The 26531-nt window shown below is 36.2% G+C and overlaps 1 protein-coding gene across 6 annotated transcripts in view; it reads right to left on the bottom strand.

Annotated features, from left to right (window-relative positions):
* The window catches only part of MEF2C (myocyte enhancer factor 2C), a 147718-nt gene that overhangs the window by 12254 nt on the left and 108933 nt on the right, over positions 1 to 26531 (bottom strand). For 4 of the 6 annotated variants that reach the window (XM_008567736.1, XM_008567731.1, XM_008567735.1 and 1 more), the window contains 3 exons: positions 21593 to 21779; positions 18967 to 19014; positions 1530 to 1702 (listed from right to left, as the gene is read on the bottom strand). In XM_008567736.1, the coding sequence (XP_008565958.1) occupies positions 1530 to 1702; positions 18967 to 19014; positions 21593 to 21779 (408 nt within the window). Of the gene's footprint in view, positions 1 to 1529; positions 1703 to 18966; positions 19015 to 21152; positions 21189 to 21592; positions 21780 to 26531 lie in introns of all 6 variants that reach the window. The other 2 variants (XM_008567734.1, XM_008567732.1) reach the window with 1 other exon arrangement.

The raw sequence follows: 26531 nt of genomic DNA, 5'->3' as shown, positions 1-26531 counted from the left end.
TTAATTAGTGTCTGTAAATATTTATAATTGGACAAAATCTTTTCAACAAAAAGAAAAGCATCTTCTGATAGACACAACAGTTTAAACAGTTTTAAAACCCAGACTCTGAAGATAACGCCTTACAAAGACATTCTTTGTTTTCCTTAATGAGCTGTTTGTCTCAAATGTGAAGACAATCTATCTGGTTTCAGCATAGGTCAGTGTCTCAACATTCATTATTTCACCACCACATTTTGAAAAATAAAATAAAAATAAAAGACTATACTTTGAAATCCAGTTGCTGGAGGAGGGGGGAGCCACACCTCACTGCCAGAGAAAGAACTGACTGGCCACTCACAGAATCCCTGGGAAAGCATCAGTTTTAAGGGACCTGGAATAAATCTGCTGATAGAGACAGCAGGCCATGCATGGCCCACACTGCTTGGCTGTAGCCCTGTGGGAGGTTTTATTTATTAGACCCAAGTCTTTTCCAAAGGGAACAGTGCATATTATGTGATTTTTTTTGGTAGATATTCAAAATTAATCTGCACTGTGCCATAATAAACTAATCAGCTCGCAGGACTGTTTTACCCTGAAGCTTGCCACACAGCAGAGAAAGGAAAAAAAAAAAAAAAAGAAATGTGTTTGTAGAATGATCTAAATTTGCCTACTGAATCTTGGTTTTAAACGTTCTTGCTCTTAAGCAAAACTAATTTGGAGAACACTGATTTAAGTCTGTTGTTGAGCCTGGTTCCACAATATTATCTTCATTTTAGGCATGTAGACCCAGGAGAAAGAGAAATGACAGGTCTGGGGATATTATGTATATTTAAATTTATATTTCATATCCATTTATTTATTTTTTCTTAGAAGTACCATAACTCCTTTCTGATGTTAAAAAAAAAAACCCAAAAAAGTTTGTTCTCAAAATGCCTAGAATTTTAACATAATTTGCTTTTAAGAGAGCTATTTTCATGAAGTATGTACATTATATGGAAAGATGAATTGAAGCAGTGCACAGGCATGTGATGTATTAGGTATTACCACTGCAATGTATCTAAGAAAGGAACTGCCAATTAACAGGAGAAAGTTCATTTAAAAATTATGGAAAGTATTTTTCATTGTCAGCACCTTGAAGACATAAATAGCTCAACACTGTAAAAATATTATGTTATAAAGTACCTTATTATCTATTACTTTACTTATGAGACATATGGTTTGACCAACGGTAGAATCTGATTTTTTTCTAACTATAAATGGAAACCTTAAAAGGAAATGTATTCTTTGTCCCAGAACACAAAGTCCTATTGTGGAGTCCTCTTGTGGAGTTTATTGGATGTTGGGTTTTGTGGTTTTGTTTTTTAAATGGAAAAAGGAAATGCAAACCAGTTATCAGAAATACTAGCTAAATACAAACAGGGTCATCAATAGCATTGATGTGTTAATTTTCTGGGAGAATTTAAGTAATTCTTACAGTTAGACAAAGACAAAGATAGCACAACATATACAAAACATTATCAATATTTATTTAAAATGTAGTTTTGCATTACCACTGATGGCATCGTATTCTTGCTGCCTGGTGGAATAAGAACTCGGAGATCTGGTTTACGGTTATTCATTCCTAAATTCATGGGGGGAGGAGATTTTGCTTGCATATTCTTGTTCAAGTTCCCAGGTGAGACCAGCAGACCTGGTGAGTTTCGGGGATTGCCATACCCATTCCCTGTTAATGCAAAAACAATAAAAGCACTTAGGAGGAAATCTAGACTCAAATATGTTTCTAAAGAACACACCACATGAGAAAAGCTCACAGTAAGACATATAATACATATACACCGAAAAACTACAGGATGACTGATTTAACATCCATGTGAAGAGTAACCCAGTTCATTATTTAATATTATTCTGAAGTAAGATTAAAAACTTCCTATGAGAAGAGAGCTAACATACATCAACTTGCTCAGAAATCAGTGTTTTTTTTTTTTCCCTTATGAAAAAAATGCAGGAAGAAAGTCAGACAGTTGTGCAGGGTCTAAGAAAAGCACAGAATTGGTCCTGCACTTTAATTGACTAGCTTGGCGGAGGCCTGCTTGGCATGACTCACTCTTTCAGTTCACTGGTTTGGGTTTTATTTTGTGTGTGTGAGTGTCCTTATAAAGGGCACACCAGTGAGACTGTAATTTCTAGGACATGCAGGAGGAGGGGAAGCCGCTTGCACATTCTGCTGTTCAGTTCCCCTTTTCTCGGAGTGAATTCTCCCTACGGTTTTTCTTCCGTCTTCTTTGCCCTCCTCACCACATTCAGTGTATAACCCCGAAGGCTTGCTTTCCTGCTCACACAGAACTTCAAAAAGCAGGACTCCGTCTCAGGAGCTGGAATGAAGCGACGATGTGTCCACTAAAGTGATGATTCACCAAGGCACAGGAACAGCCATCGAATGGAAAGACAGACAGGGTTTTCTTAGGTCTCTGATGTTTAGCCTCCTACTAACAGAAAAATGGATATCTGAAGGTCTCCATTTTTCATACTTCAAAATATGATAGGAAGAGCTACAGAGAGAGTTGATTGGAAATGCAACTTGGACTGGAATGACAGACAACTCAGAAAGTCATTTGCTGGCTTCCTCCACTGCCTTTGATTGGAGAATAAGAGAAACCAACTACCTGTTTAATGAATCATTGCTAAAAAACTAGACAGTTGTTTTCTGAGGCTCTCGAAAGGAGACAGTTAAACCTCATTGTTATTGTTATCATTGCAAAACACAAGTATCTATTACCCCTGGATGAATGATCCACTGTGCTCCCCTGTGAGGATGCAAAGCCCAGGCTCCAGTCCTGAAGGGCCCTGAAGTCCCTTTGTGATAATGCAGTACATACAGGTGGAAAACGTACAGACCGATACGAGACAGCCTAGGCGAGATGCCCACAGAGGGATCCACATTAAGTGTCACTGAGTTCCCAGGAGGGAAGAGATTATCCAATAAGGCTTCACGGAAGAGTAAGGAATTAATGTGGGCCCTTGACAAAAGACAGGAGATCGGAAGATAAGCTAGGGTGAGGTAGGAATTCACAGAGCATAGTCAGGGACACTGTGAGGAATCTCTTCAGAAGGTAACCCAGGAAGAGAGAGGGGTGTAGAGACCCTGAGGGGACACAAAGGTTGGGCTGTGAAGACCCTGAATTTTAGGCTGAAATGTCCTGGGTTTTTATATTGAAAATGCAGACCCATGAAAGGTTCAGAGCAGAGGTATAAGTAGTCAGAGAGATCTACTGGTATCGGGATAGCCCAAAATTAGGAAGGCCTGGTAGTATGGACCAGTCTGGAGACTCCCGGGATGGCCTGAGATGGAGGCAGTGAAGAATCGAGAAGGCAAAGCACAGGTATATTTCAGGAGGCATTTTTGGGAACACCTTTTGAATTAAAACATATTTGAGGCACACTGCATAAAGCACATTTGTCCTTCATACCCCATTCATTTACCTGTCTCATTTTATGCATGAATAAACAAGCTGAATATATAACAAATAACTACAAAATTAAATCTGTCAATTGGATTATGCATAAAATTCTCCAAGTTACTGGGGAAAAAAACCCACAAAAATAAAACAAACAAAACAACCCCAAAACATGTGTCGAGTATACAGTAGTTGCCTAAGAAACATTGGGTGAATTTGAACATAACACTTCTATAATAAAACTTCCAGAAAATTAGCTAAATTCTCTACAGCCAGCTGAATATGTCAAAAACCAACATTTTCTGGTATAGTTAATTTGGATATTGTCCTGTGGCAAAAGCTATTAAATGAAAGCATACATTTACCTTTCCTCATAAGGAGAAATATAGACTATGTTCACTTAGAAAAATTCTTGATAAAATGGAAATGCTCAGAGGAGTTTTATATTTAATGTGTCTTATTGAATCATCACTGTGAATATGCTAGGGCCTTAGTTTCAATTCACAGAGCCTACTAGGTAAAAAGGGAATGAGAAAATCAAGACAAAATTTGCACTATACTTCCCAGTCAGCTTAAGTTTAGACAGAGACACTGAATACATATGTCACTTATCTATTAAGTGGCGTGAGATCTGGTTTAAATAAACAATCAAATGGAAAATTAGCTGCGTAATTTCAAAAGAAGGGGAAAAAAAAGTCAGTTAAGCAGTGCAATGAAGCTTGAATAGATCAGAAGAAACTAAAACCCCGGCTCGGTAGATGACGATACTGGTTTGCATGGAGGAGTTATTTTGCTAAAAGGAAGTAAAACCGCTTCGTGAAATGTGTTGTGCTGTGATATGACAAGCACCGGGCCAGTGCGCAAAAATGGAAATGCTTCATGAAGGCTCTGAGAAAAGTTTTTTTTAAAAAAACAACACATTTTCTACAGTATTCTCTGAGAAATTCCAACAGAGCCTACGACTTTTTGCCCACATTTTAAACAATAATTTGGGACAGCAGTAGGCAAAGAAAAAAAAAGTAAACATGCCTTATAATTTTTCATCCAATAAATACATCAAAACTGAAAAAAAAAATTTAAAAAGCATTCTGTTTTTCTTTTGGAATATTTTCTATTATTTAGAAATTATGCCAGTTTAGAAGGTTAGTCACATATTTTAAAATGTTTACTTATTGAATGTAAAATATTTTGAACCATGATGACACTTCTTAAATTTGTATTTTTAGAGCATAAAGTTATTTTTAAGAACAAATAAATTCTGCTTTTTACCGGTGCATTTCTGCTGTTTTTAGCATATTGTGCCAGCTAGCATTTTGGAGCCGTATAATAACCATTTTTCTGTTTCCAGCCACCAAATTGTTATTCTTTTGGCATAATATAGATTCAGAAATGCAAGACTGTGGATCCTAAACCAGTGATATAGAAACCTATCATTTGAAAATCAATGATGAATACATGCGTGTGGTTTACTGCTAAGAAGAGCCTGCATTTAAACCAGCCGGGAAACCGCAGCCTCCTCCTCACTGAGAACGCTGAGGCCTGTGTTGAGGCTGTTGTCCCACCTAAGATAAATTCACCAAAGAGAATGGTCTCATTTAAATTCAGGGGCCAGGGAGGTGGCAAACACCACCTCTGAACAACCTTCTAATACACTGATTAACCTTTCCTCATGCTATGTTTTAAAATTATCCTCCGCCTGGAGAATGATCGATTTAGACGTGACTGTATGCAGATGTCACATTCCCCTGGCCACTTAAAAGCACAAAAATTATAAAGCATGAGTGAATGGATTTCCTGATTATAGATTATAAGAAAATGAAGTACAGACCAACTTTAGAGTCAGTTTGTTTTATAGTTTCATTTGATTAAAAACATTGTTTCACATAAAATAAAACCATTTAAGTATCCAAGATATAACTTACATAAAGGATAACAGAATCTACCTGTACTGGTTATAAGCTTGTAAAAACTCATTAAAATTAGTATAAATATATGAAATTTGAATGTAGTGTTAGGAGAAAAGGAATTTTTTCCCCACAGTTAACTTGCAAACACTTGCTGCTTTTTTTTTATTGACTCCTATTTTAAGAAGTTGTAAATTCAAAGAACATATTCCTGGCTTAGGATATTATGAGGAGGGCATTTTGCCTTGTCTCACAGAGCTCAACTGAGCATCTATCTCTGAGCTCAAAGTTCTGAAACTTTCTTTCATTTTGATGTTTAGGCATTATGAGTATTTTCACTCTTTTTTTTTTCTTTTCCAGGACTTGTAATTATAAATACAAGTATAAAATTAATAAGTACAAAACAGAAACTTACATACCATGGCTAATATTTCCACTGATTCAATCTTTTCTTTTTAATCTCCCAAATTGTCATCTCTGACCATTCCCTCACCCTTCTTCCATCTCCATATCCAATGAGATACCAAATATTGTTTTCTTCAAAAATGCTTGTCTCCATCTCCATTGCCACCATCCTAGACTAAGGCTTTCACTACCATTTGACTAAGTCTTTCAATAACTCCGCATCTGGGCCCCGGTCTCTAGTTGAAGCGTTCTTCACCAAGCCTTAAAATGAGCTTCAGGGAGGTGTGAAGCTGTATGCAAACTTTTTGATACATGTGTGATATTAACCAACCCACCCAGGAAAATCTTTCTAAACTGACACTTCCATCACATTCCTTTTTTATACAATGCTTAACACAGATGGGTCAGTGCCCTGCGTGGCTCTCAGGACTGTCTATATAGTTGACCCTCTCTATCTATTTAACCTAATTTGCAAAGGCCACAGCCAGGCTTACTGTCCTGTGAATACGCCTGAGCCTTTGCTTTAGCAGTTCAATAACCGGCAGTGTTCGCTCTACTGTTTAATTCAAGTTCATCTTTTAAGGATCAGTTAAAGTCCCAATTCTTTCATGATGCCTTTCAGACAACTTCAGCCCACATTGAACTTGCTCTGCTCTAAATGCCTGCTGTAATTAGAGGCAGTGACACTACACTAAGTACTAGTTCTTCAAACATTTCAGAAACAGATATATAGACTATGCTAAAAAAAATAAGAATTATTTGGGAGCAGCACTAAAGTTTAAGTTACTGAAAGAAGGAAAGGTGAGAACTGAAAAGGTAATGACTGACTTGTTAAATCCAAACATTCAGGGTTATCTTCTCTTTATGCTACTTCAGAAAATTTTCTATTTTAGATAATGATTGCAAATTGATGACCAAGTACGCCATTGAGACAAACTGCTTATTAATCATGTAATATGAAAGTCAGGAAATCATACAAGTGCCCGCCTACTACATTTGTTTATAGAGAGTTAATTGGAGCTTCTTTTTTACCTGTTGCACCTGTTAATTCACAGCACACTGCCTTAGCTAACTGCAAGTGGTACATCAAATAAGGTTGAAATGTTCCCTAATGGGAATGAAAACTTTAACAAGACACTGATCTTTTCTCCCACACTGACAAGTGTTTATTGCCATGAAGACTACTGTGTTGTCTCTATATCAAAATAAACCTCATTAATGGACTCACACAGAACTTTTCACCAAAAGATAGTGCAGTGGATTGAATGGTCCCACACTGACAAGTGTTTATTGCCATGAAGACTACTGTGTTGTCTCTATATCAAAATAAATCTCATTAATGGACTCACACAGAACTTTTCACCAAAAGATAGTGCAGTGGATTGAATGGCCCACTCCTATGAAGATGAAACACCTGGTGTTTTAGAGTATGCAGTTTTTAGAAGCTGGGAAAATAAGCTTGGCTAACTTAAACTTCTCAGGTCATGTTAATTTTATACTGTAGACTTTATACAATACTTTTACCAGGCTTTATCCTACAGAAAATGAGTAGCCAAAGATGGCTTCTGAATCATTAGCTTTGTTCACTCTGTGTGTTAAGAAAATAACAATTGTGGCAATGGAAATAAGAGATAAAAGGGGGTTAAGACTGCTTTCAGGGAAGCTAGTTAGGATGTGCCTGATATAGAACACGTGAGGAAAGAGGTCTGAATGAGGCAGCAGAGATGGAAAGATTTACAAGGCAGTCAGGAGTTGAGGACCAAGGAGGATAAAGCAGATAAGTCCAGGTTCTAATCATGGTGTCGCCATTAGAATTCCTTCAACCCTACTGAGCCTTCATTTTCTCAATGTAAGTAATTATTTCATTTGTGTGGGAGAAGCATAAAAGTAATTAGAATTAGAAACTCTCAGGTACTCACCTGAGGAAGCCATCACCAACACGATGGTGCATCAATATTAACAACTGCAAACACTTTGCATATTGTTATTTACCAATAATAGGAGTACTCACAACATCAACCATATACATTAACTGCCCAGAACAGTACCAGTCACCTAGTAACTGCTGTATAAGTGTTTGATATCATCAATGCATATAAACACCTTTAATCCTCACAAGGGCAACTCTGTGAGGTACTACTAGTATCTCTGGGTTGCATAAGGAGAAAACTGAAGAACAGAGAGGTCCAGGAACTTGCTCAATGTGAAACAGCTCTCAACTGGTGGAGCTAAGCAGTGTGTCCAGAGTCCATGCCCTGAAGTACACCACTATGTTGCTCCTTGAAAATCAGTCACACTCTGAGATTTTGAAAGCTCTTCTGTATCAATTCTCATTCTAAAATTATGGGAATACAAAGGAAGAGAGGAAACAAATAGTGTGTAAGACCAGGGATGGGAGACTCAAAGGTTATACTAAGCCAGAGGTGATGCAGAAGTTTGAGGGACCCATTACGTGATCAACTTGGACATCACAAATAGTAGATCTGGTTCAGAAGATGCTGAACTCATGCCCCCCCCAAAGTCATTGATGCTTAATCCCCACTGTAACTATTGAGGGTGGTTAATACTATTACAGTAATTGAAAGGTGGGACCTTGAAGAGGTGATTAGCTTGTCAGGACACTCCCATAGCGAATTGTTTAACGGTGGTCATAGGCACGGTTCTAAAAGTTTTAAAAGGACAACACGTGAGTCTCTCTGTTTCTCTCTGCTCTGCCATTTTCTGTCATGTGAGACCCCTGCATTGCTGTAAAGCCAGCACCAAAGAAGACCCTCACCAGATGTGTTCCCCAGACTTCGGACTTCCCAGCCTCTTAAACTGTAAGCAATAAATATTGCTTCTTATAAATTACTCAGTTCTGGGTATTTTGTTATAAGCAACAGAAATGGATTAATATAGATGGGCTGCCTGATATTCTAGGAAGAAGAATGAAGGGAGGGTGGCAATTAAGAGTAAACAGGATTTTATCAGATGGTTCAGAGAGACTTTTTGGAGAGAAGGAATTCAGGACAAAGAGACGTTAGGGTTGCAACTGTATTTGAGAAGGTGGAGCACTCCTATGAAGATGAAACACCTGGTGTTTTAGAGTATGCAGTTTTTAGAAGCTGGGAAAATAAGCTTGGCTAACTTAAACTTCTCAGGTCATGTTAATTTTATACTGTAGACTTTATACAATACTTTTACCAGGCTTTATCCTACAGAAAATGAGTAGCCAAAGATGGCTTCTGAATCATTAGCTTTGTTCACTCTGTGTGTTAAGAAAATAACAATTGTGGCAATGGAAATAAGAGATAAAAGGGGGTTAAGACTGCTTTCAGGGAAGCTAGTTAGGATGTGCCTGATATAGAACACGTGAGGAAAGAGGTCTGAATGAGGCAGCAGAGATGGAAAGATTTACAAGGCAGTCAGGAGTTGAGGACCAAGGAGGATAAAGCAGATAAGTCCAGGTTCTAATCATGGTGTCGCCATTAGAATTCCTTCAACCCTACTGAGCCTTCATTTTCTCAATGTAAGTAATTATTTCATTTGTGTGGGAGAAGCATAAAAGTAATTAGAATTAGAAACTCTCAGGTACTCACCTGAGGAAGCCATCACCAACACGATGGTGCATCAATATTAACAACTGCAAACACTTTGCATATTGTTATTTACCAATAATAGGAGTACTCACAACATCAACCATATACATTAACTGCCCAGAACAGTACCAGTCACCTAGTAACTGCTGTATAAGTGTTTGATATCATCAATGCATATAAACACCTTTAATCCTCACAAGGGCAACTCTGTGAGGTACTACTAGTATCTCTGGGTTGCATAAGGAGAAAACTGAAGAACAGAGAGGTCCAGGAACTTGCTCAATGTGAAACAGCTCTCAACTGGTGGAGCTAAGCAGTGTGTCCAGAGTCCATGCCCTGAAGTACACCACTATGTTGCTCCTTGAAAATCAGTCACACTCTGAGATTTTGAAAGCTCTTCTGTATCAATTCTCATTTTAAAATTATGAGAATACAAAGGAAGAGAGGAAACAAATAGTGTGTAAGACCAGGGATGGGAGACTCAAAGGTTATACTAAGCCAGAGGTGATGCAGAAGTTTGAGGGACCCATTACGTGATCAACTTGGACATCACAAATAGTAGATCTGGTTCAGAAGATGCTGAACTCATATAAAGAGGCACAGAATGGTGATGTTCCAAACCACATTTCTGGTCTCCTGGATAAATAAATATTTACAAATAGAAAATATTGGGTTTAGCTACACTGAACACCAGAGCAAATTTTTTTTTAGTGAAGAAATATGACCTTCTAGACTGCAGTCCTATACTCACTCTGCCCCGACTACCTGGAACCCTGTTAAAAATGCTGGGAACTATAAGTTATTCAGCTGTTGTCAATCACAATCAATTTTTTTTTTGAGGGAAAAGGGGATCTTTTTCATGGGATAGCTCTAAGAGAAAAGGCAACCACAGAATATTCAGGGGTCAGAAATCTGGGAATGATAAAAATTTCAATATGTTTAATGTAGAATGGGGAAAATCAGATTTCTGATTCTTATCCTGCTAAAGACTCCTGATTACAGATTCTTACACACAAAATCAAGTCTCCACTCTCTCTGGGGGTTTCTTAGGGAAATAATATAATAATGCATAATGTCAGATTATGAAGAAACTGCTGTGAAACCTCAGTGCCTTCTGTGGTATATTCTTAGAAAAATACCCCAACGATACACCAAAGCCAAGACTATTCTTGGCTGTACCAGTTCAGGGGCAGAAGACATTCTAAAAAGGGATTGTCTCTTCTGCTTGACCATGTCACCTGACGCTGGACCACAGCTTCAGGGTTTTATATCTAGGTAACTTATCCTTGATGGTTATTGGGCTGTGTTTTGTTTGGTGAACTTTTATGAAATTAATAGTGTATCTACCAACTAGATATTGAACTTTGAATATACAGCACATAACATAATCTGGATTGTGAGGCAGAAGTAAAGAATTTTTATTACTTCTAAGTAGTTTTTCCAAAGATTGATAGTCTTTGTCATAAAGTAAGTTTGTGTTGGCAAACGACTCTTTCATCTGTCCTAATAGTCATGTGCATCAGGCATGATCATCCCAACTTTTGACAGATGAGGAAACTGAGTCTTATGAAGCATTTGTGGCTTGACTGAGATCACTCTGTCAGCAGGTGGGTGAACTTTAATTTGAATCCAAAACGCACGCTGCTTCTACTCCGTTGTTACAAAAGCCAGATGTTTGAGATTTAGCATGCACCCTTGTATTTTTTTTCTCTTTCTGGTAAAGGTTCCATTGCAAATAAGGAAGGAATTGGCAATCTAATGTTTCCAGGAAACAAAAGCACTCAAAATCTCTTTCTGCTTTGGGTACTGATTTACTGGAGGGATAGTTTCTAATTGCACCATAAAAATGATATTGAACCTTGCTATCTTTGAAAAATTTCACGTAACAATGAATGATAGATTTATGACTCATTTAATTGTTCACTTCTTGTGATTTTGGGGCTGTCTCTTTGCTAAAAACGAGGGGGAGTTCATTATTGATGCAATCGTTCATTCTTTCAGTCATTTTTATAAACAAAAATATTGAGACAGTATAAATTAAAGAGAACATGACAGAAGAGAAAGAATAATTACTTGTGGTTTTAACATTTACACAACTGCTGCGAGTATATCAGAAGTTCATAATGTTCAAAGTGAAATGTGTTGAACTACACTCTACTGCTCTCACATCCTGTCCCAGGTTTATTAATGTATCTGCTTCACTCCCACCCTTGAGGATGGGGCCACACTGGACACCTCTGTGAAGCCTATGGTCTGCCACTCATGCACTGCACGTTTAATAAATATTACTGAAACTGCATTAAACTAAATGTTTTTTTTTTTTTTTGGTTAAAAACCAAGAATATAATTTTAATACTACTAATAACTAACACTTACTGACAAGCACTTATCCTGGGGTAGAAACTGTGCTAAATGTCTTGCATTGATATCTTATTTAATTCTTACAACAATCCTGAAAAAACAGGAATTCACAGAGTTTTCAAGGGCAATAATGCCATCCCTAAAATAACTTGTATGTTACATACTTTCTTTGCTTATTTTATTATTCTGAATATCTGCCTCTGTAATATTTTCCCATACTGCTTGAGCAAAAATTCTGCTCCAAGATTTTATAGTTTTCAATGAGTTGCTTAATATTAGAGCCAATTAAAGATTACTTTTTCATGGTTGTTACATAAATTAACGTTATCATGTTTGAATATCTGAGTTTACCATAGATTTAGATTTGCTCTGACTACTATATTATGATAATCTATACCAGTATTGTAGGACTTTTTCTTCCATCATACTTCAAATACAACATAATCAGTTCTTTATCATAACTGTAGGTGGTAAGTGGACTCTAAGGCCAAGAAATTGCAAAAGAAGGACACGGTGTCTAGAAAAACAGTAAACGCTTAAATATTGAGTTCAGTTAAAACAACTGAAATGGAGAAACAGTAAATAAATCCAGTGAACACTTAGCATCCCATGGACACATCTGTGGATTATAAATTGAAACTATTTATTCAAGGTTTTGGTACAATATAGTTAGTTTCCTTTAGTTTAAAGTAGTTAAATATCTTTCAAATATGAGACTGTATTCAGTTGTATTACTAGAGGTGGGGAGGGAAGGGAGAGGGGTATTGAGAAGATATTGGGTAAGGGGCTCAAAAAGTAATTACAATTTGTGATAATGAATATGCGAATAATATTGATTGGATATCACATGTCATACACAGGTGATGGTATTCAATGCTGTACCCCCAAAATATGTATAATTAATTATGCTTCAATAAAAAAATGTATAAAATTAAAAAAAAAGAAATTTAACTGAAACATACTATTGTAAGTCTAACTGCAAAGTTTAAGTGATTGGCAAAGGCTTTTCTAAAAACAGTAAATTATACTCTTGGCTGATAGCCTTGAAGCCCTGAGTGAGAAAGTCCCTGGTAGGTAAAAAATTGATTTCCAAAAGAGGGGTTTTTTAACCACATCCCTCGTCCAGCATCTGCTGTCTACTGAAGCACAATTTCACATCACTGATGATTATGAAAAAAAATGTGTTCCTTTCTATGTAATCTACAAACAAAATCTTATGGTAATGACAAAAATAGGGAAGAAAGAACCCAATAGTGTACATGGAAAAAAGATTACTGTGAAAAAAAAAGACTTATTTTGAGTAAAACTAAACTAATATTTTAGGGGTGGGGGAATTAACTGCTTAAATTTAATATTAAAAATGACCAAGGTTTTATTATCAGTCACACTCTTAGGATAAATCAATGGGATATGAATGAAGAGGCCAATTTTTGCATTGCTTTACTGAATATAATAGAAGGATAGAGGGTAAAAAGGATATAATCTGTGAAGTCAGAAATCTTGTTAAACGAAGGGGTCTGAAGTCTCTCTATGAAGTTATAATATGAAATTTTATTTTTCCCTCTGGAAATCAAACTCCTTATGAATTAAGTCAAACCAAAGGGGTTGAAGGCAGATTTTACAACATTCTTGACTTAACCTGTAACATTTTTCATTTGTCTTCTCTTTGACCTGCCTTTCCCACTTCAACACAGGCCCCAAGAGAATGGTGTCAAAGTTCTGCTTTATCTACAATTTGCCAGCTCTTGTATAAGAGAAGCGGACACCGATTTTCTTGGCAGCAGCTGTTTATCACGTGCTGTAGATCATCCAATTAGAGGATTATTTTTTTTCCTTTAATAAGTCTTGATAACCTTGGTTTGGGTGAAAAATATCACTGTTACTTAATTTCATAGATGATAATAAAGCAATAGTGCTGGGTCTTTATTTATGTTTTGGGTGACCTCTCAAGGTGAAACTGCTAATGAATTCAGAATTTTTTTCAGAACAATTCAAATTAACAGAATAATACTTTTAAAACAGAATCCAACTATTAACTTAGTTTTTTTCATTTTTTGCTTAATAATATTTTAATAAGTAATACAAAAATTGTATTTTTATACAAAATTTTCTTATTTGAGAGCAATTAAATGGTATCTCTCTCCCTTTCTTGAATATTGCAATCTGAATTAGTGTTTTGTTAGTCAACAAAAACACAAATTTGTTAAATCCAGTCTTTTTAGACTGAATTTTTAATCACTGATATTTTAAATCACTGAGTAAGAAATGCAGAGAAGTCTTTGGCTGATAAGAAAGTCAGACAAAAAATTTTTGATAAGTATTCTCAAAAACAAATACTTGCAAAAAAATGGCATTGGTACAGAAAAATTAAGCATTGTGTGGTCTTTCCTCTCTCCACCTAGTTCCATTTTGTAATATGCTAGATTTTTCTTTTTCAATGCTAGATGACTTACAGAAAAATCATCTATGTAAAGTTTTATTATTATAAAGATATTTGTGTTTTATTTCCAATGTTAGTATTAAGTACAAAGGTGCTAAATCATGATCTAAGGACTTGCTAGATGGAGTCTTCCCAGAGTCAGGAAAACAGGTCTTATTCACTGCTCAGTCTCCACGTATTTAGCTGCTATAAATTAAGCATTCCAGAAGTGACAATGCTTGACAACCAAATGCATAAAATAGTAAACAATTAACAATCAAAATAAGGAAACAGCTGTTAGTTTCTTTTTATATAAAATTATATCCAATTTACAATAAATGCCAATTAAAATTATTAACCAATATGCATAAATCTCCTTTGCCTTATTGTCAAACAGCTATGTAGATTATAAAATTCTCTTAATTTTTCAGATCAATTCCTAAAGGCTTTTCTTTTCTTTTCTTTTATGTAGATTATAAAATTCTCTTAATTTTTCAGATCAATTCCTAAAGGCTTTTCTTTTCTTTTTTTTTTTTTCTCTTTCTTTTCTTTCTTTTGATCTCAACCACGAATCAATACATCCTTGAGCATACTGGTACTTTCCACTCAATAAAAGCCAACCATATTATCACAGTGAAAACAAAGGGTAACAATAAGATAGTGAATAATCTGACACAAAGCACTGCTGTGCCAATGGTTATTACCATTAAATTTAATGAATACAAAAACTCAACTGAACTTGATCTTACAATCATCAGTAACCACACAGATTAGCATGTTAAAAGCTTTAATGTACAGAGATATGAGAAAATGTAATTTTAAATGTAGTGAATTTTCATTTTGGTTGTTGAGAGGAAAGGCTTAAGTGGTGGATGAATAACTGTCAACTGAAACCTAGAAATGTCACTATTACTAATGTATTATAATGACTTTCTATATATTTCCCTTGTACCAAAAGTGCAACCCCATCCTGTTACTTATTTATTAACATTTGCCTTCATTTTTGAAATTAATTTAAATCTAATTGAGGATAAAAAAGAGGTTCATTGTTTTGAGAGGTGATCTGTGATGGTCTCAGACACCAACCCACATTTCATTTACTATTATAAATCACCTCTTTAGGTTTTCCACTAAAGAATAATAGTAAAATTAGTAACACTTTGTTTTATTGGCCATTGGTACTCAGCCACTTAATCAAATAGTTAATTAGACATTCATTATATACAGTATCAGAAGAATATATTATTTTTGTGAATTACACATCAAGGTATATCTTTTTGTATTTAAAATTACAGAATTTCTTTGAACTGTTCTTACCACTTTACATCAACACTATTAAAACGTTATGTTTAGAAGATCAACTTTTCCTTTACTCAGTCAATGACTGTTACCTGAATGTTTGCTGTGTGCTAATTCTTACCTGTTGAGCTGGGAATACAAGCTAAATAAGATACAGTTTGCCCTCAGAGAGCTAAGTGCCCAAGAGAGAGACTTGCCCAGACATTGCATCTATAATACTTAATGTTGGCACAGACTTCTATGTGAGCACAAAGAAAAGGTGCATAACTCCTCTGGAAGAGTCAGGAAAAGATGTCCTGAAAAAGAGTGCTCAGTAGCATGAAGGAAAGGAGTGCTATGAATGCACAGGTAAAGGCAAGAAGCCTTGACAGTCTCTGGAAAGTGGCAGCACAGTGCAGCAGTTAAGAGATAGACTGTGAAGCCAGACTGCCTGGGTACCACCTCGGGCAATTATTGAAACTCCCTGTGCCCCAATTTCCCCATCTGTAGAAAGGACATAATGTGAACGTCTAGTTTAAAGAACTGTTATGAGAATAAATAAGTTACTTTTAGTGAAACTCTTAGTAAGAGTGATAGAAATGTTTGCTATTAGTAGAGTTGGAGTGTAGAGTTCTTGAAGGCAGTGGCAGAAGGAAAGAAGGTAAGACTGGGGAGTAGGGATGGGCCAGAGATAAGAGGCTGATGGTTAATTCTGGAAGAATTGAAAAGCCATTGCTGGATTTTCAGCATGTGAATGATGACCGACAATTAGTTTAAGGCTTTGAGAAAGACCACTCAGTCATAGGGAGACTGGAGTGGGATGCAGTGTAAAGCAGGGAGATGTAGCAGGAGGCTCTGTAACCAGTCCTGGGGTATTGGTATAAGCCTAAGTCAGGACAGTGGGATGGGAATGGAGAGAGAGGGGTAGATTTAGGAAATACCTTGGAAGCAGACTTGGTGACTCACTGAAGGATGGTATGAGGGATAGGAATGGCTCAAGAGACTGGACAGGAAAGATGCTACATTTTATGATGGAGCTGAGCTGAGAAAGAGAATGCTTACACTTTTGGTCTTTCGGTATTTATAGGCACACAATAAAAGTTAAATTCATTTCCTTCCCTCATGAGACTATCTCCTTTTTACAAGTTGAGATGACTTGATTTTGAAAGAACTACAAAGGCTAAAAAGTGTTTAACTTGATGGCAGAGTCTTGCCACTTGGCCTCAGAGTGTCTAAATTTATGTGAGACTTTGAATTTCAATGACAATATTCAAAATTTGGAAGATATCTTTTGGCCATTTCACTTTAGTTTTCTTTTCTGAAAATGTAGAGTAGATTCTGGCTGGCCTTGTTTCCCCCTGGTGTTATATGATTCTCTGACATCAGCACAGATATATTCAGCTTCAACATATGATCCTGGTTGGCATGAGAAAGAAGGGGAAAACAGCTGAGCTTATGAGCAGTACGTGACAGCTAAGTTCAAGACTAACTGGCATCTGAAACAGGTGTTTCTTAGAACCAGGGTTAGAAAGGGCTTCTTCCTCTATTTTTAAAAAGTGGGTAACTTTCAAAACTCTATGGAAACTGTGAAAACTGTATGTTAGTGGCTACAAAATATAACATTTACTATGGTCAGGATGGAACAATTGAGTGTCTTTTGTTTTCTTCTATTTTTGCATTAGAAGATTCTTACGCCTACAGCAGAGGTCCTGAGGTAAGAGGATAAATTTGCTAAGCTCATAAGATTTTGTTAGCGTTCAACAATGCGATAGCCTGTATGTGGCAAACTTTTGTGTTTACAAGATTGAATGTCTTTCCTATCCCTAGAGAACCATTAAACTTAGCAGACTGTCAGGAAATCAACTATGACAGCATAATTGACCAACCAAACACTTTATTTTCAATATAGTATTCTAAAGCATTCTAGCTACCAAGCAGTAACATGAGGTCACTTCCATCAAAGCTAAGTAACCCATGTTTTCCTCCACATTTTTTTTTTTACTACTTTTAATAACTTTGAACACCACTATTTGCTGTTCCCAAAATAGCAAGCAAACCGGTGCAGTGAGATATTGGATAAAATACCACAACATCTAAACTATTTTTCTTATATTATGTCTTTGTCTTTGTGACCACCCAATTCTCAGTCCCCACTATTCTCCCTAACCATGGTGTTTGGCAGATACTTGAATCCAAGAAACATCGGTCTGGATTTGATCTGGTTCTCTAATTTTGAGGTTATAAACCAAAAAGAACTTTTTTGAGGGGGAAAAAATGACCATTTTGTTTCAGTGTCCAGAAAAATACAACATTGAGTTCACTCATTAATATGACTCTACCTAATTTTCAAAAGATATATAAGACAGGAAGCTAGTGCTGTTCATCCTGTTTGTTAATTCACTGTGTAGTACTAATACTTTTTCTTCAGTACTCACTGAATTAGTGAATAGCCATCATCGGAAGTGAGAAAAACTACCCCCAAACGAATATATTTATAAAAATGTTTTTGTATGCCAATTTTCTTGATCTTCTTTCTTATAATTAGCAGGCTATTATTTCACCCTGGCAAAATATTTTAATTAGGCTGTCCACAGATATTTCAATAAACTTGATTTTTTTTGACATTTCAAACATAACCTTGTGTCATTCATGTCTGCCTCCTACTATTTTAAATGTATAGCATCTTTCTTATAATTAGCAGGCTATTATTTCACCCTGGCAAAATATTTTAATTAGGCTGTCCATAGATATTTCAATAAACTTGATTTTTTTTGACATTTCAAACATAACCTTGTGTCATTCATGTCTGCCTCCTACTATTTTAAATGTATAGCCTGTTCCAGCTGCAGAAATTACCATGGTTACTTGTTATGCCAATAGTGAACTGCAGTTGGCATTTAAAAGTATTGTGCAATCTTGTCTGTGCATTGAAAATCACACCAATATCTCAATAATCATAATATTGTAAGTTAATGTGGAACCCTGGAGAAATGTGACTATGAGACAATTGACAACAGTGTAAAAAGTTCTTAAGATCTGAAATATATTTAAGGGACTTTTTGAGGATACATTATATTCATGTTCTCTAAGAGCTCATTTTAATGCAAAATGTGGTTTTATCTTATTAATAGTATTGTTGAATGGTTATAATCTTACTCCCTCTTTTTAAAAAAATGTATTCTCCTTTAGAAATGCACAGGAGTTCAGTACTTCTTTGGGTGGAAAATGACTCACATTTAATGTGAAATGATTAACAAAGAGCACAAAAAGTATGGCTTGCTAAAAAGATACTCTTGTGTCCAGGGATGGTATCTAGGATTGAGTTGATTCCATCAGAGCCCTCAACTCTCTGCTGACCAGTTGACATTTTATTAAGAAAGGCTCTGGTTAATAAATAGCTTTCTTATAAGTAACTATTTAACCACTCCTGCTTCAGAAAAGTGCTTTAGAAATTCTTGGGGCCATTTTTCCATGCCTCTCACAGACCTCTCAACTTCACTTTGTTCAAAAGACTTACTTCCTGGAAATCACCTGGTAGAAGAACTCTGAACAATGATACATGCTACAGTTTAGAAGTCTGTGCTTACCTGCACTGGTGCCTGCACCGGATGTGAGGTCTCCACCCATCAGACCACCTATGGATTAAAGAGGAAGATCAGAAAATGAAAGGCTAAAGGCCACAGAACAAAACACTTTACCTTTAGCAACCTCAGTATTTTGTCCTCTTCCAAGAGTCATAAACTTGTAAAGTACTACCTAAGTCAGATGGCTGACATTTGTTTTATTGTGACATGCTGTGCTCAAATGTTAAAAATACATTCAGTCGCTGACATTTTACAGAAAGATTACATTTTTAAAATCCTGTCTTTGAACGGTCTCTGCATTTTTATTATTTCCAAGTCTAGGTTTTTCCTAAGCTGACATTTTATAGAAAGTAAAAAAAGAGTAAGGTCTACTATATTCTCAGATAACCACACATTTGATGTTAGTCCTTTGTAAATATACTTTATACCATTAATTTTGTGCAATGCTAATTGCCCAGAATTTTGATCATTTCATGAAGCTACTGACATTTACTGCTCAAGTTTTACTTACTGACACAATAAAACAAGTTTTCATTGGTCACAAATTTAGAAAGGTATGCTTATTCATTGCTAACTTAAGAATGTGCATTAAAATCCGGCAATCAATGTTTATTTATGAGAGTTGAGATGTTTTAATAAGATATTGAATATAATAATTACTTTTAGTTTTTAAGGAACAAGATTTAGCCGAAAGAATAGTAGTGAGAATATCATCTAGTTTTCTAATTGCTTCTAAGTGAAACTTAGAATTATTAGTTGTGAGACTTCTAGATGATACTTATAACTATTAGTTGGTTCAGGTTTTGGAATTAGAAGAAAATGTTCATTACATTTTAAGAAAATGTTTATTATTTCCAATCAAATAATATTTTGAAGATAAAGTGCAAGATTTTAAAAAATGAACGAACATGAAATTCAACTGCATTTGAGTATAATCTGAAAGAAATACATATAATTATTGAAAATTCATATAAAAATTTTCAAACATATTAAATAGTAGAGAGAATGGCATAATGAAGTCTTTTGTACACATTTTCCAGACTCCTTATTTATCAAGATATTTTATTTGGCTGATTTTGATTGTATTTTCTATATACAGTTTTTGTAATAAAAAAAATTATGTATGAGTTCTGATTACAAGACAGATATTTAAGTATTCTAAAGGAAAAATTCTTCCATAACTAAACTGTTTTTAATATAATTATGTGTGGCTAAGACATATTAAAATTTTCCTATGGAGTCCTTTCTTAAAAATAGACTGTTAATATATAACATTCTGTATATTGAATTGCTATATATGATTTGGAAACACAATAAATTTTGCTGCTGCTTCTGGAAATATGAAGGAATGGTTTAGTTAGTTTCAATACACATTGACTTAGTTCCTACTGTGAGCCCAGCAAATCAAGAGGACCTTCTTCCCTTCAAGTTTCTTTAAATTCAGTGAAGTAGACACATATTCAATACAGTACATCGCAATATGTTTTGCTTGATCTGAGTACGAAGAATAGTTGAGCTTTTGATGAGCAATAATTTCTTTTCTCTGGGTCATTGTGAATTGAACAGTAAGCATTTCTTAGAGGTGTAGAGACAAATTTGTGACAGGTGTACATGTGTTTATGATGTGCTTTTCACTTCATTTCTGACTCAGCTTTGTTTTTAGTTCACATGTCTTACAAATCATGCTATCTTATCATATTTCCTTTTTGTCTTAAATTCTTTGTGGGGTAAGTTACTGTATACATAAATAAAAATTGGCCGAAATAATAAATAACTAAATGTGATAAATGCCATTAGAGAATAGAGGGGAAGGTTTCACAGAAGAGGTGACGCCTTGCTAGGAAGAAGAGGAAAAATGGCATTTTAGGCAGGGGAAGAGCAGAAACAAAAGTGTAGAGGCAGGATATTTGATGTCCTGTTTGAAAAAGTATGTGGTTCAAATAATATAGCCACAGGAGAAGAGAAGTGACAGGCTGAAGCGATAAATCGCAGATTACAGAAGATTTCAAAAGATATGCTAAAGGGTTTAGGCTTTATCGTGTAGAAGACTTAGCAGGGGGTGGATGTTAAGCAATGAAAGAACATAAATGAAAAAACAGAAAAAACGTTGTAGATAAAATAGCCTTGGCTTTTGCCCAGAGTGCTTTCTTCCAAGGATTTGTTAACATTATGTCCCTATGATGACTTACCTGTGTTACCTGCACTTGGAGGCCGATGTGTTACACCAGGAGACATACTATTCCTCTGCAGAGAAGGGTGGGCCAGTGGCAAAAGNTGCTAGGAAGAAGAGGAAAAATGGCATTTTAGGCAGGGGAAGAGCAGAAACAAAAGTGTAGAGGCAGGATATTTGATGTCCTGTTTGAAAAAGTATGTGGTTCAAATAATATAGCCACAGGAGCAGAGAAGTGACAGGCTGAAGCGATAAATCGCAGATTACAGAAGATTTCAAAAGATATGCTAAAGGGTTTAGGCTTTATCGTGTAGAAGACTTAGCAGGGGGTGGATGTTAAGCAATGAAAGAACATAAATGAAAAAACAGAAAAAACGTTGTAGATAAAATAGCCTTGGCTTTTGCCCAGAGTGCTTTCTTCCAAGGATTTGTTAACATTATGTCCCTATGATGACTTACCTGTGTTACCTGCACTTGGAGGCCGATGTGTTACACCAGGAGACATACTATTCCTCTGCAGAGAAGGGTGGGCCAGTGGCAAAAGGTTGGGGTTTCCCAGTGAGCTGACAGGATTGCTATATACCAAACTGTTGTGACTGGACACTGGGATGGAGACTGGCATCTCAAAGTTGGGAGGTGGAACAGCCTGTATAAACAAACAAAAAACTACCTCAAAACATGGGCAAAAGAAAAGAATAGTAACAGAAACTCAAGTACAGACAGTCTACTTTTCAAAGAAAATTTCAAATTGCTTGGTGTCTAGAAGACCATTAAAAAGAGCTTGAGATATTCAGATCATAAATTGATTTCTTTACTGTGCTTAGAACTCTTTCTTTGCAACTATTAGAAAACGTTTCACTTTTGTTTAAAACAAAGCCCCATTTCATTAGACTCCATTGTCTTTGAATTCCATTCTATTAAGTAATAATTGTTCATCTGTGATATCTGAATCTGGTGCCAGAAATGACTGCAAGATCAAAGGTACATGACTGTGATGACTTCACAGAGAAAAAGGAGGATTAAAATGCAAACCAAAGCCTTTGGTTTAATTGCTTATTGAGGCATATTTATGCAGAAGTTTAATGCTATAAAATCATCTCCACGCATGTGAATAGCACATATACCTTAATTATTATTTTTAAAAGTCTGTCTTTTAAAAGTAACTGTAAAGATAATAGGCATTTTAAGATACAGGATCCAACAGAGCATGTATCATTAAATAATTCACGTTTTAAAGTAACAGTTCAGAAAATATGTTATGCTTCACATTTTGGTACATACTGCCACTGACAAATGGCAAGACCTAAATCTAAATGAGAGAGTTGGAAAATATTTAGTGAACTGAAGCTGTGTGGATGTCTAATTAGAGCAATTCAGGTCCCAGTTATTGATTTTTTGGTGTTATTTTGACAATTTAAGCAAAATTATGTTTACGTTTTTCCTGCACTAAATAGATAATCATAGTTGTAACCAAACCCCCCTCCCCTTTTTTTTTAGCATTACAAATGAAAATACTGTTTTAATATACTGCCAGAGAACTGATGGTGTCAGAGCATAGAGCATTCTCAACATAAAATGTAGGTATATGAAACAGAGTTTATAGAAGGCATTCCCACTGGGGTTCCCAGTAAACCACTGTGCAACCATGAATGCATGTGTGCACGTGGCCCAGCTGGTTGCTGTGTGATTGCTGGTCCACATCATACGTCGTATTCAATGACACTTCCATGTTTATCTTGCTGATGATTATACTACTACTCTCTGTTTATGTTTATGCTCTCTTATTCTTTAATTTCCTATTTTCCTTTTCTTCCATGTTATGAACATGTCAATATTGACAAGAGTCAATGTTTCATAACTCTTTTCTTTCATAGATCTTTGATTCTTCATTGTTTTAGAGGGAAGTAAAAATGTTCAAGTGATATATTAATGTGGTCATTCTTTACCAGGCTTTATCTATTGTAAACAGAGTACAAACACCATGACATAATGCAATATAAATGTTTGATAAGACATGAAAGCATAAACATGTCCCAAATTTCCAGAGTCTTTTTAAAGAACAAAAAAGTGGATGCTGTAAAGTAAACGTCTATAGAGTGACTAGAATATTGTAGTCCTTCATCAAAAGGCCAAAGAATTGCCCTAGCATTCCTGAGAAAACAAAGTAAAGTGACTATGTGAGATATTCCCTATTCGCCCCTCCAGATCCATTCTGTCCTCTTCACCCTGCTCCGTGCACAGGGGCTGACCCTCCGGTCTACTTCAGCCAGCCTCCCCTGCCCTCTGGCTGCAGACTGGCCGGTGGAAGGGATGTGGGCAGCAGTACAGCCAGTGGAAGGAGAGAGAAGTCAGGGCAGTTTTTACAGTAGTATCCTTGCTGGGCCCCAGGCTGCATAGGCAGCATTCCTCTAGGGAAGACCACATCTCTTTTTGGGTTGCTTTCTCCTGCAGACATAGATCTCGCTGTGCTCTGGTAATTTCTCCCTCCCCTTACTCCTTCAGGGCTATAGGAGGTACTGGCTTCTACGCTGCAAGCCTTAATGTCCTTCACTACTCTCACTTAACTCTACCCATCTGGAAACAGTCCTTTTAATAAACCTCTCTTCAACTATCCTGTTGAGTTTGCTATGTTTTCCACTGAAACTTTGGGCCATAGCAGTAACTTTCTAGGCCTGGAATAGTGATACTCTACAGGAGCGGGACTATCTCCTCAGGGAGCATTTTGCAAATCTGTTGGATTGTGTAGGTCAGAATGGCTGGGCCATGTGGCTACCACCCTGGTTCCAGCAACATCACCTCTTGTCTAGATCACTGCAGTCACATCCGAACAAACTTCCCCGCTTCTGTCTAGGCCCTCCTTTTTATTTTCAACCCAATAATCAGACTGATCCTTGCATGTGGCTACCACCCTGGTTCCAGCAACATCACCTCTTGTCTAGATCACTGCAGTCACATCCGAACAGACTTCCCCGCTTCTGTCTAGGCCCTCCTTTTTATTTTCAACCCAATAATCAGACTGATCCTTTAAAAGCGTAAGTCAGTGACAGACCTTTTCTGCTCAAAACCCTGTGAGAGCTCCCATCTTACTCAGAGTAAAAGCCCAACTTCTTCCGATAGCCCACGAGGCCCTGTAAGTTCCAGATCTCTCCAACCTCCATAATCTCGTTTCCAGTCATCCTCTCCCTACCTTCCTCATGTGCCTTGTTTCCACAGCTAACTCTACCTCCTCCTTCAGGTCTCTGCTTCAAATCTGGCCTTCTCAAGAAAGCCCACCCTGACCACTCTTTTTAATCCTGCAACTTGCCCTGCCCCCCACCCATCTCCTGATCTTTCCCCCCTGCTCTTTCTTCCTTTGTGTTATGAAATCAATTATGATGTTGGTCAAATAATGTCATCTTTCATCAAGGTGCTCAGGCTGTTTTGTTATAAGGCAATGCAGAGCCTACTCTACTTTTTATCATATGAATTGAGTATTTTTCTTCAAAGGAGAATTTTTAGGAAGACACTACTTCTACAAAATTACAAGCTTACCATTTACTGTATATTATTTATTGAGCAGGCTCTGTGCTGTATAATTTATATACATAATGTGATTTTTACCCTTTCAACATCTCTTCATTGTAGATATAATTCTTCTGTTTTTAAATTGGTGAGATTAAGTAAGTGGCCCAAGGTTATCTAACTAGTGAGTATGTTGCTTTTGCTACTAAATCACTGTGCAACACAGTGTAAGTTTTTGGACAGAAATAAAATATTGCAGTCAGAAGTCATACTGTTATGTGAATAAGGGCTGGATATTAGTAGCTTATTATTTGTAAACCACATAAATTATGAAATAAGTGGATTCTCATGGAATGTGGGTGAGCATCTACACTGGAGTGACTGAGGTCTTTGAAAAAAACAAACCGTAAAGACTCCCCTCTTTCAGATCTACTCAGAGTTGATATTTTAAAGTTATCTTTTGGTTAAAAAATTTTTAATTTGCATTCACTGTTACTACTCACATATGTTTAACTGCTAGTGGGTATCTAAGGATTGGCTATAAAACTACATCTTCCCTGAATATTCTACATACTGCTGATTGTGACTTATTAGAGAGCAAAGCCCAGCCCTACCCCAGTCCCTGTGAGATTATATGTACATCCAAAATAAAAGATTATTAATAATTATGTAAGAAATTGTGAACCATCCTAACAATCAGTTCAGTGAAAGTTGCTCTACTCCTCTCTTCCTCTGACCATCATTCTCAAGAATTATTCAGTTTTCAGCATTCTGGACCATAAACAACTTGATGATTATTATAAAACTCATTTGTGATCGGCTAAACAGCAGTCAAATTCTGGGATCAGAATATACTAAAAATTCAGAATTCATAAAATTTGCCAACATCCTTTGCATTCTGTCTTTTGCTTTGTTTCTTTACCTGTTTCAAGAACTAGCTATAATAATTTTGAAAGCAAATTATAAGTTTAAAAATGACCACACTGAGAAGATAACTTAGAGAATCAGAAAGAACATTAGCCTTTCTATTAGAAATCTCAGCATCAGTCCAGGTTGTGTAACGAATTTCCATTTAACCCGACAGGTCATTTAATTTGCCTCAACTGCCTTATCTGAGGCATGAAATGGTTGAATCCATGAAGAGACCAAGCAGCTCTATACATTTTTGGAAATGCAAAGGATATCATAACATATAAATATTTCCAAGAAACTAACTTTATACTTTTTCTTCTTGATTTTTCAAAATTGGAAAACTTAAAAGCATTTACATTAAAATATTTCTGTCTAAAAAATGAAAGCCAAAAAGGAGTTAAAAACTCCAAACTTGAAAAGATCTCAGGGTCAGGTTCCAAATTTTTGGAACACTCAAGACAGGAGGGAAGAGGGAATTTGGAGTAATTAAATAAAATGCTGTAGGCAGGACTGGGTATATAATTTGCAGGGCCCAGTGCAAAATGAAAATATGGGATCCCCTGTTAAAAAAATATTAAGAATTTCAAGACAGTGACAGCAGAGTATTTAACCCAGCACAGCCCTATGAGTAGAGAGCCAGGTCACATACCCATGAAGCCTGTCCTGGCTTTAAGAGTTACAGACGTGATAGCTAAAAAGCTTTTACTTTCTCTCCCTGAACAAGGTAATCATGGTTACTGAAGTGAATCCTCATAGTCAGAAAGGTATCTGAACTCTTATCCCAAATCCATTATTTTCCCAAACTTACCACAAGGGAAAGCCCAATAAAAAGTTAAATAAAATATTTTTAATAAAATACTTATAGTTAACGGGCCCTCTTTTATTTAATGTGAATGACTGGACTGAATTCCTTTTTTTGCCACTAATGATACCCTTAAGTTTCGATCAACCAGTACCGGGTTGCTGAGTGCTCGGGGTGGGGGGG

Source organism: Galeopterus variegatus, unplaced genomic scaffold (assembly GCF_000696425.1).
Source record: "Galeopterus variegatus unplaced genomic scaffold, G_variegatus-3.0.2 Scaffold341, whole genome shotgun sequence".
NCBI classification, from domain to species: domain Eukaryota; kingdom Metazoa; phylum Chordata; class Mammalia; order Dermoptera; family Cynocephalidae; genus Galeopterus; species Galeopterus variegatus.
Note: the sequence above shows the minus strand (reverse complement) of the source record. Positions and strands in the feature narration are given on the sequence as shown.